General features: G+C 49.8%; 1 protein-coding gene across 1 annotated transcript in view; it reads right to left on the minus strand.

Moving 5' to 3' along the window:
- LOC144152999 (toll-like receptor 7) overlaps positions 1 to 14,862 on the minus strand; it is an 88,128-nt gene that overhangs the window by 18,252 nt on the left and 55,014 nt on the right. Inside the window, exon 4 of the mRNA XM_077684618.1 lies at positions 8,396 to 8,650. Coding sequence (XP_077540744.1) covers positions 8,396 to 8,650 — 255 coding nt within the window. The remainder of the gene's footprint in view (positions 1 to 8,395; positions 8,651 to 14,862) is intronic.

The raw sequence follows: 14,862 nt of genomic DNA on the forward strand, positions 1-14,862 counted from the left end.
AGAGAGAGAGAGAGAGAGAGAGAGAGAGAGAGCAAACTTTTATTTAACGCAGGACCTAAGTCCAGGTCCTAGTTTCAGTGTTCCATTCAGGATGCCCGTGCTGATCCGGTGAACATATTCATAGAGGGCTTCCTGGGCAGCCTGGATGTTCCCTGCCGACGGGGGAGACACCCAGAGCTCCCAGGAGGTGATGGAGGCGAGTGATGGGGCAAGAGATGGCGGGGCGCAGTCCAAATAAGACATAAGGATGGGTGGGCAGGAAGAACAGGTGAGACAGGAAGGATGGCCAGGGCGTCGATAGAAGCGGTGAAGAACGTGATGGGAAGGGGTGAAGAGGTTTGAGCCTGCCAAATGAGGCACGCAGCCTCACGAGTCAGATGGGAACTGGGGGGTGGGTATCACGCTGGAGTTATTCGGCCTGGTGTAACGAATTTTCTACCGAGGACTTGTGAGCATAGTTTCAAGAAAAGACGCGTGATTTACCAAAATCCGGAACCATTGGAATTATGCCATTCAAATGTATGGGCAGTAAGTTCGGACAACAAATTTCACAAAATATTCTTATAGCCCCGAAACAATTTTTTACAGTGTTCATATCCATGTCGACTCCTTACTCTGTGTGGAGTACTATCGCGTTTTTGCTTTGGTTTTACCAGCCTACTGAGAAGTTGGATTTTTGATCGAGGAAGCTGGGAACGTATCGCTGGGTGCTGGCCCCCGCGAACTAACGCTTCAAATGTGATTCGAAATCCAGCCTCAATATGAAGGTTCGTCGCCTGCGCGAGCAATCGCAACCCGCGCGCTGCGAAAGCACGCCATTTGATGCACGTACGCCCGCGTCTTGCCAAAACCGGCTGCGCGACCCGAATGACTCTATACCGGATGGCCAGCAGCAGCAGCAGCAAATTGTAAACCACGCTCGTTCACGCATCAAAAAGACGCGGGGGCGCTGTGCGGCAGCGATCGATGCGAAAGCGCTAAAAATACGGATACCACATCGCGTGTGACGCCGGAGGCGTCAGCCGCGAATGCCACATAATCAACAACCGAAGAAGCAACGACGCCCTGATTATGAAGACTGTGGCGGCTCGTAATTGGTTCGAGGCATTTTTGACGATTCTGGCGTTATCCGCGCATCGCCGGTTTTCCTATACCCCACCACGTACAGTCTTTGCCAAAATTTTCTAGGCCAAGCCGAAGGTGTGCAGGCCGCAAAAAATTCAATGTTCAAGCTTAAGTCCTGAGCGACGCTGAAATGTTTTATGCTGGAAAGCTAGAGAAAACACCTTTCTTTCTTACTGTCACAAAATAATTTTGTCATAGTTAATGGTAAAGCTTATTCTTTGAATTATTTGTTGTCTAGTAGGCTTAGGTTTGGCCTAGAAAACTTTGACAAAAGGTGTACCTATACCTTCGGTCTGTTAGCTGCCCTCTGCTTCGCCAAGCAATGCCAAGTCATTTCGCGCGTCTGGACGGAGTTATTGTTCACTCATCTGGCGTACGATCACTCCTCCTGTGGAGTCGAACCGGCTTCACAGTATGCGGCTTGGAACTACAACGGAAGAGCGTAATGAGCGGCAACACGCACACTTCTCGGGTGACTGCTCGAGAATCTTGGCACAGAAAGAAAGGAGAGGAAGAGATACAAATCAAGAAGCAGAGACAAAGCCTGATAATGCTGAGTGAGTTCTTTGAGTCGTGGCCCACTGTGGTAGCTCTCGGCGGCTAAGTCGATCTCGCGCTGAGCACGCGTGTCCACCCCGTTCTGACTCCCACAGCCACAACGGCTGCTTTTATCGTCAACTCAAGAGAAATATATCCCGTTCGTGCGAGACATAATTGCTCGTTAAAGAACCCGACGGGATCTCAGTTATTCGGCAGGGTTGTCAACCAGAGCCCATATTCTGGCCCCCACCCTATCTACACCCACGCCACTTCTGCGATGCTCCAAGCAGCCTCTAATCACGTCATGTGGGGCTGTAACCACAACCTCCCCTTTACCCGCTCCACTACCCCAACACCACGAGCCCTGTCAGAAAGTATACTGTCCAGCTATGGCACTAGCGAACAGCTTTGGCTATAAGGTAGAGGGCCTAAGAAGCCGGACGCGTGTCTAAAAGGGTCCTGGAATAATGACTCTCCCCTCTGGCTGTTCAAATAAAGACTTTCATTCGTTTACCTCAGCAATAGTGTCTCATAGCCCATGCGGGTGTACGTATACCTCCAGCGCGCCAAGGCCAATCCGTATTCGAATTGACAGTTGAGCTAAGCTTAAATGGCTGGAGTTCCATGCATTTTTTATGTCTGCGGACAAAACGTCGCGTGTCTTTGAAGCGGGAGGCGTTGGGAAACGAACAACCCGGAGTGTGTGATACCAGCACGCGGTCACCACCAATGTCGCACACCACTGAAAACAGGAACTTGGGTCTGTCGTCTCATCACTTCGGTGTGCGTTTTCAGTAGATTAGTTATCAACAGGCTCTATTTTCTAGATGAAAAAATGATTTAGCCCGCAAGCTTATACGTCTGATAACTTGGATATTCATCTTGAGATAGATTAGTCATGAATTAAGCCCCTTTTTCAAGTTGAGTACAGCCTCAGGTGCATGATGAACGTTTCTAAAAGGTCTGCCGCTGTGCAACCCGCGTCGGCCACGCCTACACCTCCAAGCACATTGCGTGTCTATGGTGTCAGTCCTCCATTTCAAATTTCTCTTCAGTCGTCGTAGCGTGGACGCCACGGATAGCCTGTATTCAAGCTTCGCTCGTCATTCCCCTCCACACCCCTGTTTCCCCTTTCCGCCCTTCCTGCAGTTGCTTCTTTTCACCACATCGCTGGGCTTTCCCTTAACTCCAATTGTTAGCGCCCTTAAAATAATTTCGCGCCGAAGACAGCTCTCAGAACGCGGTGTCATAGCAGTGGCTCATATCCCCCCCGCCCCCCCCTTCTTCAACGTTTTTTTTGCGCTGGTGGGACTTGGTCAAATTCAGTTAATTTTCACAAACAAGTTAGAGGTAAAACGAATGCAAACTACAGGTGCGAAAAAAACGTAAGCCTAATGCCCAATTGAACAGGCTGGGGATGACATGGCGCCGGTCAAATATGCCGGTATTGTGGACGCCGTCATAGAGCAGAAGCCGGTAGGGGAACAGCCGGCAGTGAGTGCCAACGCGCAGAGCCCTCTGACCCGTTGGCGGGTGCTGCGCCGGCAGGTGAGGCCAGCTCTTACTTGCGTACCCCCTCTCCCGTCCGTACTGCGCAGCTTCGCAGCTTGAAGCGTTAGCGCTACTATGTGCTTTATTTGCGTTTTATTCTTTGAAAGCGTGTTTTATTACTCAGACGCATTCGCTTTGACTTTGAGCGAGGAGTGCTTGTTACACGACGCGAAGAAGCTAATGGGAATTCCGCTGCCGTTTTGCTGTTGAAGACAACGCCAGCAGTGGCTTTTTAAGCACAGAGAACTTTAGGGGCTCGCCTTGCCGTCTCGTCATAGCTCACTCGCTGGACCCAAGTAGAGCCACACGGTGTTCCGTCTGTTGTCGCAGCTGTCGTCGCGGCGTAACCTGGAGGCTCCGAAAGCCAAGCGGTTTATGTAGTCATAAGCGTTCGAAACTCGCGAACCGCTGGAACCGTTGTTTAGCGCAAAGAAAAAAGAAAAAGCCTCCCCCTCCTCCTCACTTCGGCACACCCTCCCCCTCCGGCCACCTGTTTCCTTTAGCACTTGACATTTTGGTATAAGATGGCGTATATTGTCCCTAGAATTAGCAGTGGCTCAGCTTGACTATGCCAGGATATACGTGGCGTGAGCTAAGGTTCAGCTGGTTATTGTTAACTCTTCTGGTTGTCCAGGATTAGCTTGATTATCATGCTTAATGCAGCTTCAATGACACACACATGGTATACACATTATGTGACACATGTACATTTATCAAGCGGCTCCGGCGCAGAGTCACCAATCGCCCCAGAGCTAAGCTGGTTCCACAGGCGCACGACGCACGAGCCATCGGTTCGACACACGGCCACCCCTCGCATGATCATCGAGTGGACCGGGCCGCCACGTGCGGAACGGAGGTCGGCGAAGACGCTGGGCGCGTGGAGTGTTGAGAGACGCCGGGCAGCGAGCAACGTTATGTGCGCCGTGTGACGCCACTGCTCCTCGCGCATGCGCAGCACGGCTCTTAAGGAGCCACAAGAAACTGCTCAAACTCGGCCAGTGTAGCTCGCGCTACAAAACTGTAGGTACAATTGAGGCAAAATACACGTAATTAACCTGCAGCGCCTGCGTTCATTTAGTTAGGAACGCTCATTGGGTTGGGTTTAGGATAGTAAGCGAAAAAAAAAGTGGCAGTGCAACGCCGGCACGTGCGGGAGGAAAAGCAAGCAGAAAAAGAACAGAACTCCAGATGGCACAGTTTCAGGCAGGGGGCACGCGAGCACTGCGAAGGCGGGAGATTTGAATTGCATTGGGTGGTAGCAGTGAGCGGATAACAGCGCTACAGCCCATTATGTCGAATCACTGCTCTGCACTTCCGACAGATTTCACATTGAATGGAAAGGCTTTAATTTTTTTTCTCTCATTGCTCACTTAATGCTGACAAAATAATCATTCAAATAGTATTTCCTATCGTGCCTGTATATACCAGAGCTCCTCCTACTGCCGAACAAAACTAAGATGGCATGTTTGTGTCGCAGCATGCAGGATCGTGGCGTTGCCAGCTAGACACAGCGTTCTTGCCGTATCAAACCTATATCATGTGTCCGCTTAACGTGTGCGGTTGGGAGATGTATGCTTCCGTCTAGTTCCTTCATTGACACACGCTGTGCAATGAATGTGCGGGCGTTTATGTGCATAACATTTACGTAGGCATCGCGCAAGGTCGCTGCGTAACCGTCTCCGTGGTATACGCTCAAAGCGGGCACGCTCGAATGCGCAGACGGGTGACCTTCTGATCGAAATTCGGTGGCGGCTGTCGCTTCTTCCTGTCTGCACCCTTCCCGCTAAGGATGTGCGGTATGACTGCACCCTGTCGCGCACTCCTTAGTTCCGGTGTCTTGTGCGGAAAACCCGACAGCGTTTGGCGAAGAACCGGCGTGGTGGTGAAACGAAGGAGCGGAAGTGCCCGGAAGCAAACAGTGTACACTTTCGAGCGAAGCTTATGTGGCTAGGCTTCTGCGTATTGTTTTGCGTCTGAGAACAGAAACTCCCGAGGCGGCACGTGTCTTCGAAGTGCAAGCCGTTTTAAGGCGAGAGGCGTTTTATAGTGCGAGGCGTGGAAAAATGAGCGTTCCACTGTCGCTCCCCTCATGTTTGAAACACTGATTGACTGATTGTGGGGTTTAACGCGCCGACGCAACGCAGGCGATGAGGCGCGCCGTAGTGGAGGGCTCCGGATTAATTTTGACCACCTGGGGATCTTTATCGTGCGCCGAAATCTCGTACACACGGGCGTTTTTGCTTTTCGCCTCCATCAGGAAAGCGGCCGCCGCAGCCGGGAATCGAACCCGCAACCTCGTGCTCTCATGTTTGAAACAGCCTGCCCGTGAAGTTGAATACAACGGGGTGTTCGTGTGCCTTTCGAAATGAGCTCCGCACTTGGACTCGAGAGCGGCACACGCCCCGAACGCGGCGAGCAAACATTTCTCTAAGTAGTGTTACTTAAGTTGAGGACGAAGTGGTCGGAGTTCGGGACAGGCATGTGTTAGAGTTCCGTGCATTTTTTTTTTTGTCTGCGTGTGCAAAAAGTCTTGCCGCAAAGCCAACTTTATCGCGAATGTTCAGCAAAAAAACGGAACGACCGCCATCAACGATCAATTCACGCGCCCGAACGAGTGACCAGGCTGGAAGCAAAATTAACCACCGACGTCAACTCTCAAATGGCACGGCGGCAGGAATGAGCTGCGGCGAAACGTGCAGAGAACAGATCGCCCCCATTCGAAAGCGTAAAGGTCGATCGCGAAGCAAAGCCTCTCAAGCAGCAAGATTGCAAAGCTGTTCGGCCCACAGGAGGCGGAAGCAAAGCGTCACCGGTGTTCTAGTAGCCGATAATGCTCTCGCATGCACTCCTTCCCTCCCTCCCTCCCTCCCTCACTATGGCACTTCTCTTCTTCTCTTTATAGCTACAAATTAGGTAACGAGAGAGAGAGAGAGAGAGAGAGAGAGAGAGAGAGAGAGAGAGAGAGAGAGAGAGAGAGAGAGAGAATGTCCGGGTCCTCGCCCCACGAGGTTGAGCTCAAAAGATCTTTCTCGTGATAGTGAGTACCTGCAGAGGTGCAACAACCTTTTTAGGCGCCCTTGAGAGACGACTTATAATGGAAATGACCGCCGGCAGCGGTATGAACCGCCACTTTTCTACGTGGACTCGTGGACTAAAGTCGTGTACTTCGAGCGGGTCTTTTATTTGACAGAGCATACGCAGCGCGTCTTGAGATATTCCGCCCCTGAGGCATTTGTTTCATGCTCGAGTAGGCATTGTACCGTTAGACACTGGTGGACGCATTCTCGATCCCCAATCCCCAACACCAGCCGTCACAACAACGATGCGGTAGTGGCAGCATCATCTTCCATCCGGTCGTGCACGGCAGGGTCGGGGCATCGCTTCCCTGCTGGGGCGTGGCGTGAGGCGGCACTTTCCTTCCCGGCCGCGCGTGCCAGCTGAAGCGCGGGACGCTCACCTTCATCGGGCACTCTGACGAATGGCCCCGGCGGGAACTGACAGCAATTATTCAGCACTCTCTCCCTCCTGTGTGTGTGTGATGGAGCCGCTGTTCGCCGTTTACCAGCAAGGCCGCGGGACACGGGCTCTCTCGACCGCGACCGCGCGTTAAGCTATTTTTACGCGCACGGCAGCGCGGCACGGCTGTACCGTGGTTAACGTCCCCGCAGCCGAGGCGACGGTGAAAGCGACTAATGGGTGCCTTGGGAGTTCATTCGAGCCATTTTGCTTCGAATGCCCGGCAACGGGATGTCGGAAGAGTTGCAATGTGGATGTCGCCCACTTCCACCAACATGTTATGCGGAAACAAAATAAGCAGCCGGGTTAGACGGAAGCTCGTGATCGTCCGCCAGACCAGGAACTTCGCCTTTATCTCTGTCCGTTTGGGCACCGTTATACACAGTGGCATCCCATCTATCTTCATTCGCCACATGTTTGGTGCATGACCCAGCTGCGGCGTTATAGCCGATCGAGGAGAGGAGACAGCGGAGGAGAGCCGCGCATGCGCGCACTTGTGCACCGGAGCAGACGCGCGCGGAGCGAAGCGCACGCGCAGCTGTTGTTATGCTAATGCGACGGAGTGAGAGTGTTGCACACAGCTGTTGGAGAGAAGAACGGGGGAGAGTTGCACGTGCGCAGGTGGTGTGCGGACGCCGACGACGCAGGAGGGACATACCCCACAGCAAGAGATGCGTCGCATCTAAAAAAAAAAAACGAAACAGCCGTACCGTAAAATGCTGATTCTCATGCCAATGCCTTTCACAAGTTCCATTTCTGGTTCCGTTTACACGGTGATGCGGAAATTTTAGTTCCGATTACCGAGAGTTTTTTTACATTATCTGAATGCAAAACCAACCAACTTACAGGCTACTGTTCCGTTTAAGCGGCAATTCCGTTTAAGCGATTTTCGTTTATCGAGATTCTTCTGTACTACAACGCGGGACCGTTTGGTTTGGCAAACGCAGCCGCTTTTGTTAAATACTTTTTGCCTGCTTATGTGGTCTGCGCGCTAGAAAAGGGACCATTAAAGTCCCAAACCAACATCGGCCGTGTAAAGAAAGCTGAACTATGTTTGTGTGAGCGCGTTCCCGTTGCGTGCATGTGTGTGCGTGCTCATCGTGAATGGTTGTGCGCGGCTGTGTATGTGCAAAAAAGTGGAGCGTAAGCCATCAACGCGTGCTCCGCCCTAACGAGTCACAGCCTGGGAGGAATTGCAGGATAGCATGCATGTTATAATGATGCTTAATTACCGAGTAAAAATGAATTATGAAACGCGAACACTAACCGTGCAACCGGCCAGACATTTGCGGTTGTTTTTCCTTTTATGGCTGCAAGGAGAAATGTTCGAGATAACGCCGAGAAACGCAGGGGGATATGTATGCGCGGGTTTTTCGAGGGCAAATGTGCTTGTCTTTTATTTTTAAATTTTCTGTTTGTTCTACAAAGTTTGTTATCTCTATTTTAACAAATTTGGATTGGCGTCGGAGTCCCTGTTCACTTATTTTCTATTCCAACGCAGGTGAGGCCTTCGTCCAGAGCTGGACTTAAATGAGCTGTTGATGATGATGGTAATGACGATAATAATGATTATTACAGCTTCATGGTGCGGGATTTTGCACAAATTCTATTTAGGTTTTTTTATCCATTCGGGGACCATAATAAAAAGAGAAGAAATGCGCACCTGAGGTCGAGGAAGAACAGGGTGTCCGGCAGCATGGACCGTTCGAGCGAGGCGATGTTGTTCTGCGACAGGTCCAGCTGGAACAGTTGGTACAACCTGGAGAAGGCGCCGTCCTCGAGCTGCGAGATGCGGTTTCCCCTGAGGAGCAGAGACCGCAGGCTGCCGCTGAGGTCGACGTCGAACCAGGCGGCGCGCACTGTGGTCAGCTGGTTGAAGGACAGGTCCAGGGTCTCCAGGCGCCGCAGGTGGCCCATCCTGCGAGGGTAAAGAAGTCGAACAGGACACGGAAATATATCGCAAGAAAGAAAAAATGGCCGCGTATCTGCTCCTTTCTTAACAAAGGTCGACAAAAGACTATAGTTTGTAAATGCCTCCCTTCGCTTTTCCGCTCACCTCTCATGTCGTTCTTGCGTCGCGCTCTTCCTAAGGTAAACACGGTAAAGGTTTGCTCAAGTCAATTTAAATTTACCGCGTTCCCCTGCTCCAGAACTGCAGGGTGCCTCGATGCCGTACGGCGGAGTCGCGCGTGAATCGAGGTGCCCTACTTTAACGTTTATAGAACCGTGTTGCCCTAGTCCACGTGCGTTCCAAGCAGAAAGTGGAACCTATCTAGTCGAACCTTTCGTAACTGTTGCCGCTTGATTTCTTAAAATGCTGCCAGAAGCTATAGTGTGGCAGGCGAGAGCAGGCGACAGTTTCATTTTTTTTTCTGCAGTAGATGTAGTATTTCTTTTCGCAAAAAATCAAGGAACAGGAACACTAAATACAGGAACACTAAATATTCGTTGTGTATTAATTTTCTGTCTTATATTTGCGTAATCTATTGTTCTCGTTCAACAATGTTAACAAGTATGAACATATATGTTCATACTCGTCAAATTTAAACGTATACGTTTAAATTTCAGCGTGAGTATATAAGACTGTTGCGCAGACTTCATTTCACTTTGGCCGGATGGATGAATCAAGTCACAGACAGACAGACAGACAGACAGACCAAAATTTCTGGGTTTAAGTAGCCCAAGAAAGAATATCGTCTTTAAAAATCAATCAGAACCATCTTGCACAATGGTGTAAGCCTGGTGTAACAGCAGAGCTCTGCTCGTCTCACTAAGCAAAACTCGACGAGCGCCATATGAGTCTTTCAGAACATTTTACCCCGCGTATATATATGGCGCTCGTCAGCAGAAGACCAGGACAAGCGCAAAGTAAAGTATATAAGTGTATTATTTCTACAGCTCCCTGTTCAGTTTTCGTATACTTCATCGTCCGCCGCTGCAAAGTCTTCGTCGAGCGCTCCCTCGGCGTTGAAGACCTGCACTACATCTTCTCAGCGCGGCACGCTTCCTGATAAGCCGCCTCTTTATCAGGCGTCCGGATCTTCTTTGGTCGCCCCATCTCCCATGCGCGCAGCACATAGTCATAAAGAGGCGTTTCCTTGTTGATGGAACTTCTTTAAAAGCGAATCTGAAAGTAGAAGAGCCAGATGGAAGACGAGGAAGCCCAGAGAGCTAAGCAGGCCGAGCCACTTGCATTTTAAACAAAGAGATCCGCGTTGCGGCGGTACTAACTAGCGAAGTTTCGTCGTTGTTAGTGGGGCATGTAACTTCAGGAGCTGACGACAGGTGGAGTGCGCGGTTCTGCTCTTCTAAGGTCCCTGGGACGTTATGATCTTCGAGGCACGGGCTGGGTGCCTGACAACGCGGGCAAACACGGGTAGCTACAGGCAGCAGGATGAAACATGTGGATGCTGCGGCAGTGATCAGGAAACTATAGACCATATTGTCAGGGGCTGCACAGAGATGCGACCACTGCGGGGTGAGGAGGAAATGACGCTGGCGGAAGCTTTTGGATTTTGGGCAAGCGGGAACCTCAACATCAGGGCCGTAGAGGTGACGAAGAGGTGACTGGAGTAGTGGTGGAGGAAAAGTAGGGAAGGGATGGGCACGCAGGCGGAGTAATCATGCGGACGAGAATTTAGAACCGCGAGGGGAGAAAAAAAAAAGGGGGGGGGGTGGGTGGGAGCGATGAGTTTAAAACAGGGAAGAGGGGGAGACGGGAGGGAGGAAGCAAATCTATCGGTTAGCTTGGAGTAGGGCAAGTAAGCGTAATAAAACAGGCAAGAGAGAGAGAGAGAGAGAGAGAGAGAGAGAGAGAGAGAGAGAGAGAGAGAGAGAGAGAGAGAGAGAAACATCTTTAATGGGCAAGTGAGGTCAAGTCGGTTGCTGACAACCGACGCCCCGATTCAAAGGGAGAGCCACTAATCATCATCATCATCATCATCATCATCATCATTGACGGCGCAACCAATTCTTGCTTGTGATTATATGCTCATACTTCATTCACATGCTAAGTTTCTAATTTGCAGTTTTGTGTAGCGGGCGCATTAGCCCTCCTTGCACCCGATTCCGGCCAATCCCCCAACGAGGGAGCGTACCATGCTACAAGGACCGTAACGAGACGCACGCTCAAGTGCGCTCATTTTCTTTGTATTTCTTGTTCTGTTCATTGACAGCGCAACCAAGAGCTTAAACAGCTCTGCTGTTGAAAAGCCAGAATGAGCCCAGAAAGGCAACATTTAATGAGGTTATGAAGATAATTAATCTACAGCGTTGTTTTATCAACGAATATTTCGTTCGTTTTCCGGTCGTCTTTTCCGGAGCTGTTTTTGTGTGTGGGCGATGTAGATAGCTTTTATTTCGTTAGTTCGTTTCTGTTATTCTTTTGTAATAGTTTCCTGCATTTCTGTGTTATTTAAATTTCTTTAGTCCAATTACCTCTTTTTACGCTATTATAATGATTACATGTGATAACTTGACCAATTATGCAATATGTGCAGTGTTACACAGTTGGTCCGTTTTCACAAATTTTTTATTCGTGTTTTAGTTTGTTTTTTGGGGAGCTTTTATTTTCAACTTCGTTTTCTCAGGATGGCGTATCAGATTCGTGTTTCCATTTTGTTAGTTTATTTTTAGTTTTCCTTTTGTACTTTTCGTTTTCTAAGTTTCTTCTACCAATTTGCATTTACACTATTGTGTCGAATAAACGTGATAGCCAATTATGCATTTTTGTGCAAATTCATCCTGAAGTGTACACAAATGTGCTGATAACGAGAATTGCAATGATGATGATGATAGTGATGATGACGACGACGGCGATGATTGTGATGGTGGCGATGCAGGCTGTTACACGCTTTCGGGTGTGGGATGCTCGGCAACAAAGGTTCTCGCATTAAAAAACTTGGTGGAAAGATTAGAGCGGAAAATTTGAAGCAAAGAATGGATGGGCCGGGATGACGTAGAATATGAGCGGCAGGAAGTACATTAAAAAAAATTTCATCCAGAAGAATGATTACGCCTATTACGATCACTGCTATAGGGGTGATTATTATGGCTCTGCAATAGTGTAACTGCAGATCATTTGCGAAAGGAAGCAAATTATACACATAAATCAATTAAATACCCTAACGAATTTAGGCTACTCATAGCCGAACGTGGCTATAAAAAAATTCAAGGAGAAGGTAAGCGGCATAAGAATGCTTGCGCACTAGTAAAGACTTGTCTGAATTTTTGCAAACGTTTTTTGGTCTTCCTCTACTTCTAGTCCTGTACGCGTTGCCTCATATTGCTCATGTCCATCTGTTGTCACTCGTCCGCATTCCCGTCCGAATGTCTCAAAACCCTCCAGAGAGATCACTGCGTCCTGCCGTCCTCCGCCGTCTATCCCTGCCACTTCAAAATGTCACGTATGTCCGTCAGAAGCAAGCCCTGCCCCTTTGCCTTTTATCCCCCTTTGAGCTGATTCCAACTTTTCCAGGCACTCATGTTACAAAGATTAGGGCCCACCTGTTCGTCATTAGCACTGTCCCCTTCCCTTCCTTTTCTTCCTCCGTCAATGACAACTCCTTCCCTCCACCTTTCCCTCACTCCTGGGGCAGCTAGGCCTCTCCACCTGAGAACCTCTGCGGTGCCGGATGAACTCGACTGGGGAAGCGCATAAAAGAGCCAGCATCCTTCCTTCCTATCCGCCACTCCATCCCCATCTACCCCAACACTTCCTATGCCACCTACATATACATCCTGGAAGGGACTGCAATAAACTTCCTCAACGACGACAACAACAACCGAACGCTACTTGTTCTTTGTTAAATTGAAACAAGATATCTTACATCCGGATGTGTAGCCGAATCCATCACGCGCGCATCCTATGTTACATGTATACCATCCTTCTTTGGCTCCTTTGGCCGACAAAAATTTTATTGCGAGGTGAATATAGTAATAGTCAGAGTCTGCATCGCAAAATTGGCACCGGAAGTACCCATTGGTGTTCATTGGCGCTTATTAGTCACGGCGCATCCGGAACGCGCCGTACGCTAATTGTATACGCCTGATTGTTGTCTCAGAGTTAGGACCAGCAGTGGCAGCCTGTGCAAGATAGTTATGTTCACCCACGTCTTCTATACTGCAATTACCTATAGCTAAAGGAGGGCTTCCTGCATGTCTATTTAACACAACCTTTGATTTTCCGAAAGTAGCATAAGCGATTTTTCAATGTGTAAGTGAATGGCAGAGCATTTCCTGGTTTTAAATGACGAAAGTACTACGAGTCTGGGCGAAGGAAGGAAGGAAGGAAGGAGTAGGAAGTGACCAAATATTTTATTCTGGGGGCAGCCTAGCCTTTACACTGCTGCAAAAAATGTTTTGTGAAGTTTCGACACAAGCGACGTGGAGTTTCCTGCAACGATCTCGCGGCCGGCGAAACTTGCAAGGCGCATATGCGTGCACGCCGATCGATGCCCAGGCCTGCTTCGGCCGGGTTTATCATTATCCCATGGCGATTACGGCGCGAGTGTTCGTGGCGGGGCCAATGCTTGCCAGGTGGCTAAAAAAGGCTAAGCGGGTGTCCTATTCACTGGCTATATTTTAACCATGTGTTCAACTCTACAGGAAGAGCCCAGGAAACTTCGCGAAACTGCTTAACCCTAGCACATGTGTGAACTATGGCCAAAAACGCTGACGGCCACGGGCTTTGTAGTTTCCGCATCAACTGAGTTTTAGGCAGGCCAGGCCTGCGGCGGGTTAGCACGGCGGCTTTGGTTTGCTAGTTTGCTACCGAAGACAGGCAGTACCCTGACAGGATTACCATATTTACTCGATTCTAAGCCCCCCCTTTTTTCCACGATCACGACGCCCAAGGTGAGGTGGGCGCTTAGATTCGAAAAAACCTAAGTCCCCCCCTGCTACTTTTTTGCGGCCGTATCCCAACGATACGGACGCAAGGAATAATGATTCATTTGGCAAACATTCAAAAGAAAAACTCCCACCTCCACTCGCGGGAACCCCTGTGTAGATGCGACGCATAGGCGGAGCGGCGAAGGGACCGCGTTTTATAGCGCGCATAACGTTGAGGGGACTGCGTAAGCCGGTCCCAGTCGATGACGACGTTGGTGTACTTGTAAAGCGGCGTGGACTCAAGGTGTTTGAGCCAAGCGTGGATGTTGCTTCGCCGGAGAACGGCACACCGGTTATATGCCCAGCGCGCCTGAAGGAGAGGAAACCGCGGAAGAGAGAGTACTGCACATGCGCCGGCCCCAGCGCGTCTGCCGCGGCTATGACGCAACGTGCCGTGGCTATGACGCAACACAATCCAAAACAATCCACTTTAATCCAATCCAATCCAAATCCAATCCAGTCCAATCCAATGCCCCTCGCGAGAGAGTGTTCGCTATCGGAGAGGAGAGGGGGTGAGCGGCGGAGAGCGCAGCTGGCGCGGCGAGGAGAATGGGGGAAGGGTGGACAAGGCGAGTGAATCAGATGCTCTGCATCTAAAAATTGGCCGCGTATCTGCTCCTTTTGTTGCAAATGTCGTCAAAAGACGATAGTCTTTATCGACTTTTGCCAAGTAAATGCCTCCCTTCGCTTTCCCGCTCACCTTTCATGTTGTTCCTCTTGCGTCGTGCTCCTCCCAAGGTAAAGAGGCCAAAGGTTTGCTTAAAGCATTTTAAATTTCCCGCGTTCCACTGCTCCAAACCGGGTGTCTCGATGCCAACGCTGCCGTACGGCGAAGACGCGCGTGAATCGAGGCGCCCTACTTCCACGTTTATAGAACCGCGTTTCCCTAGTCCACGTGCGTTCCAAGCAGAACGTGGAATCTATCTAGTGGAACCTTTCGTAACTGTTTTCACTTGATTTCAAATGCCGCCTGAAGCTATATGGCGCGGGCGACAGCAGGCGACGGCGGAGTGATATTTTTTTCTTCAGTTGATGAAGTATTTAATCTCGCCAAAATCAAACATGTACGATTTTTATAAAGGAACGCTGCAAATATCAATTCTGTATTAATTTGTTAGCTTATATATGCGTAATGTCTTGTTGTTCTTCAACAATATTGACAAGTATGAACATTACACCGGAATTAGACGGGCACATTTAGCTGTGACTATATAAGACTGTTGCGCAGGCATTGTTTTG

The sequence above is a fragment of the Haemaphysalis longicornis genome, unplaced genomic scaffold (genome assembly GCF_048455015.1).
Source record: "Haemaphysalis longicornis isolate Haplotype H1 unplaced genomic scaffold, Haemaphysalis longicornis Haplotype H1 scaffold_9, whole genome shotgun sequence".
Classification (NCBI taxonomy): Eukaryota; Metazoa; Arthropoda; class Arachnida; order Ixodida; family Ixodidae; genus Haemaphysalis; species Haemaphysalis longicornis.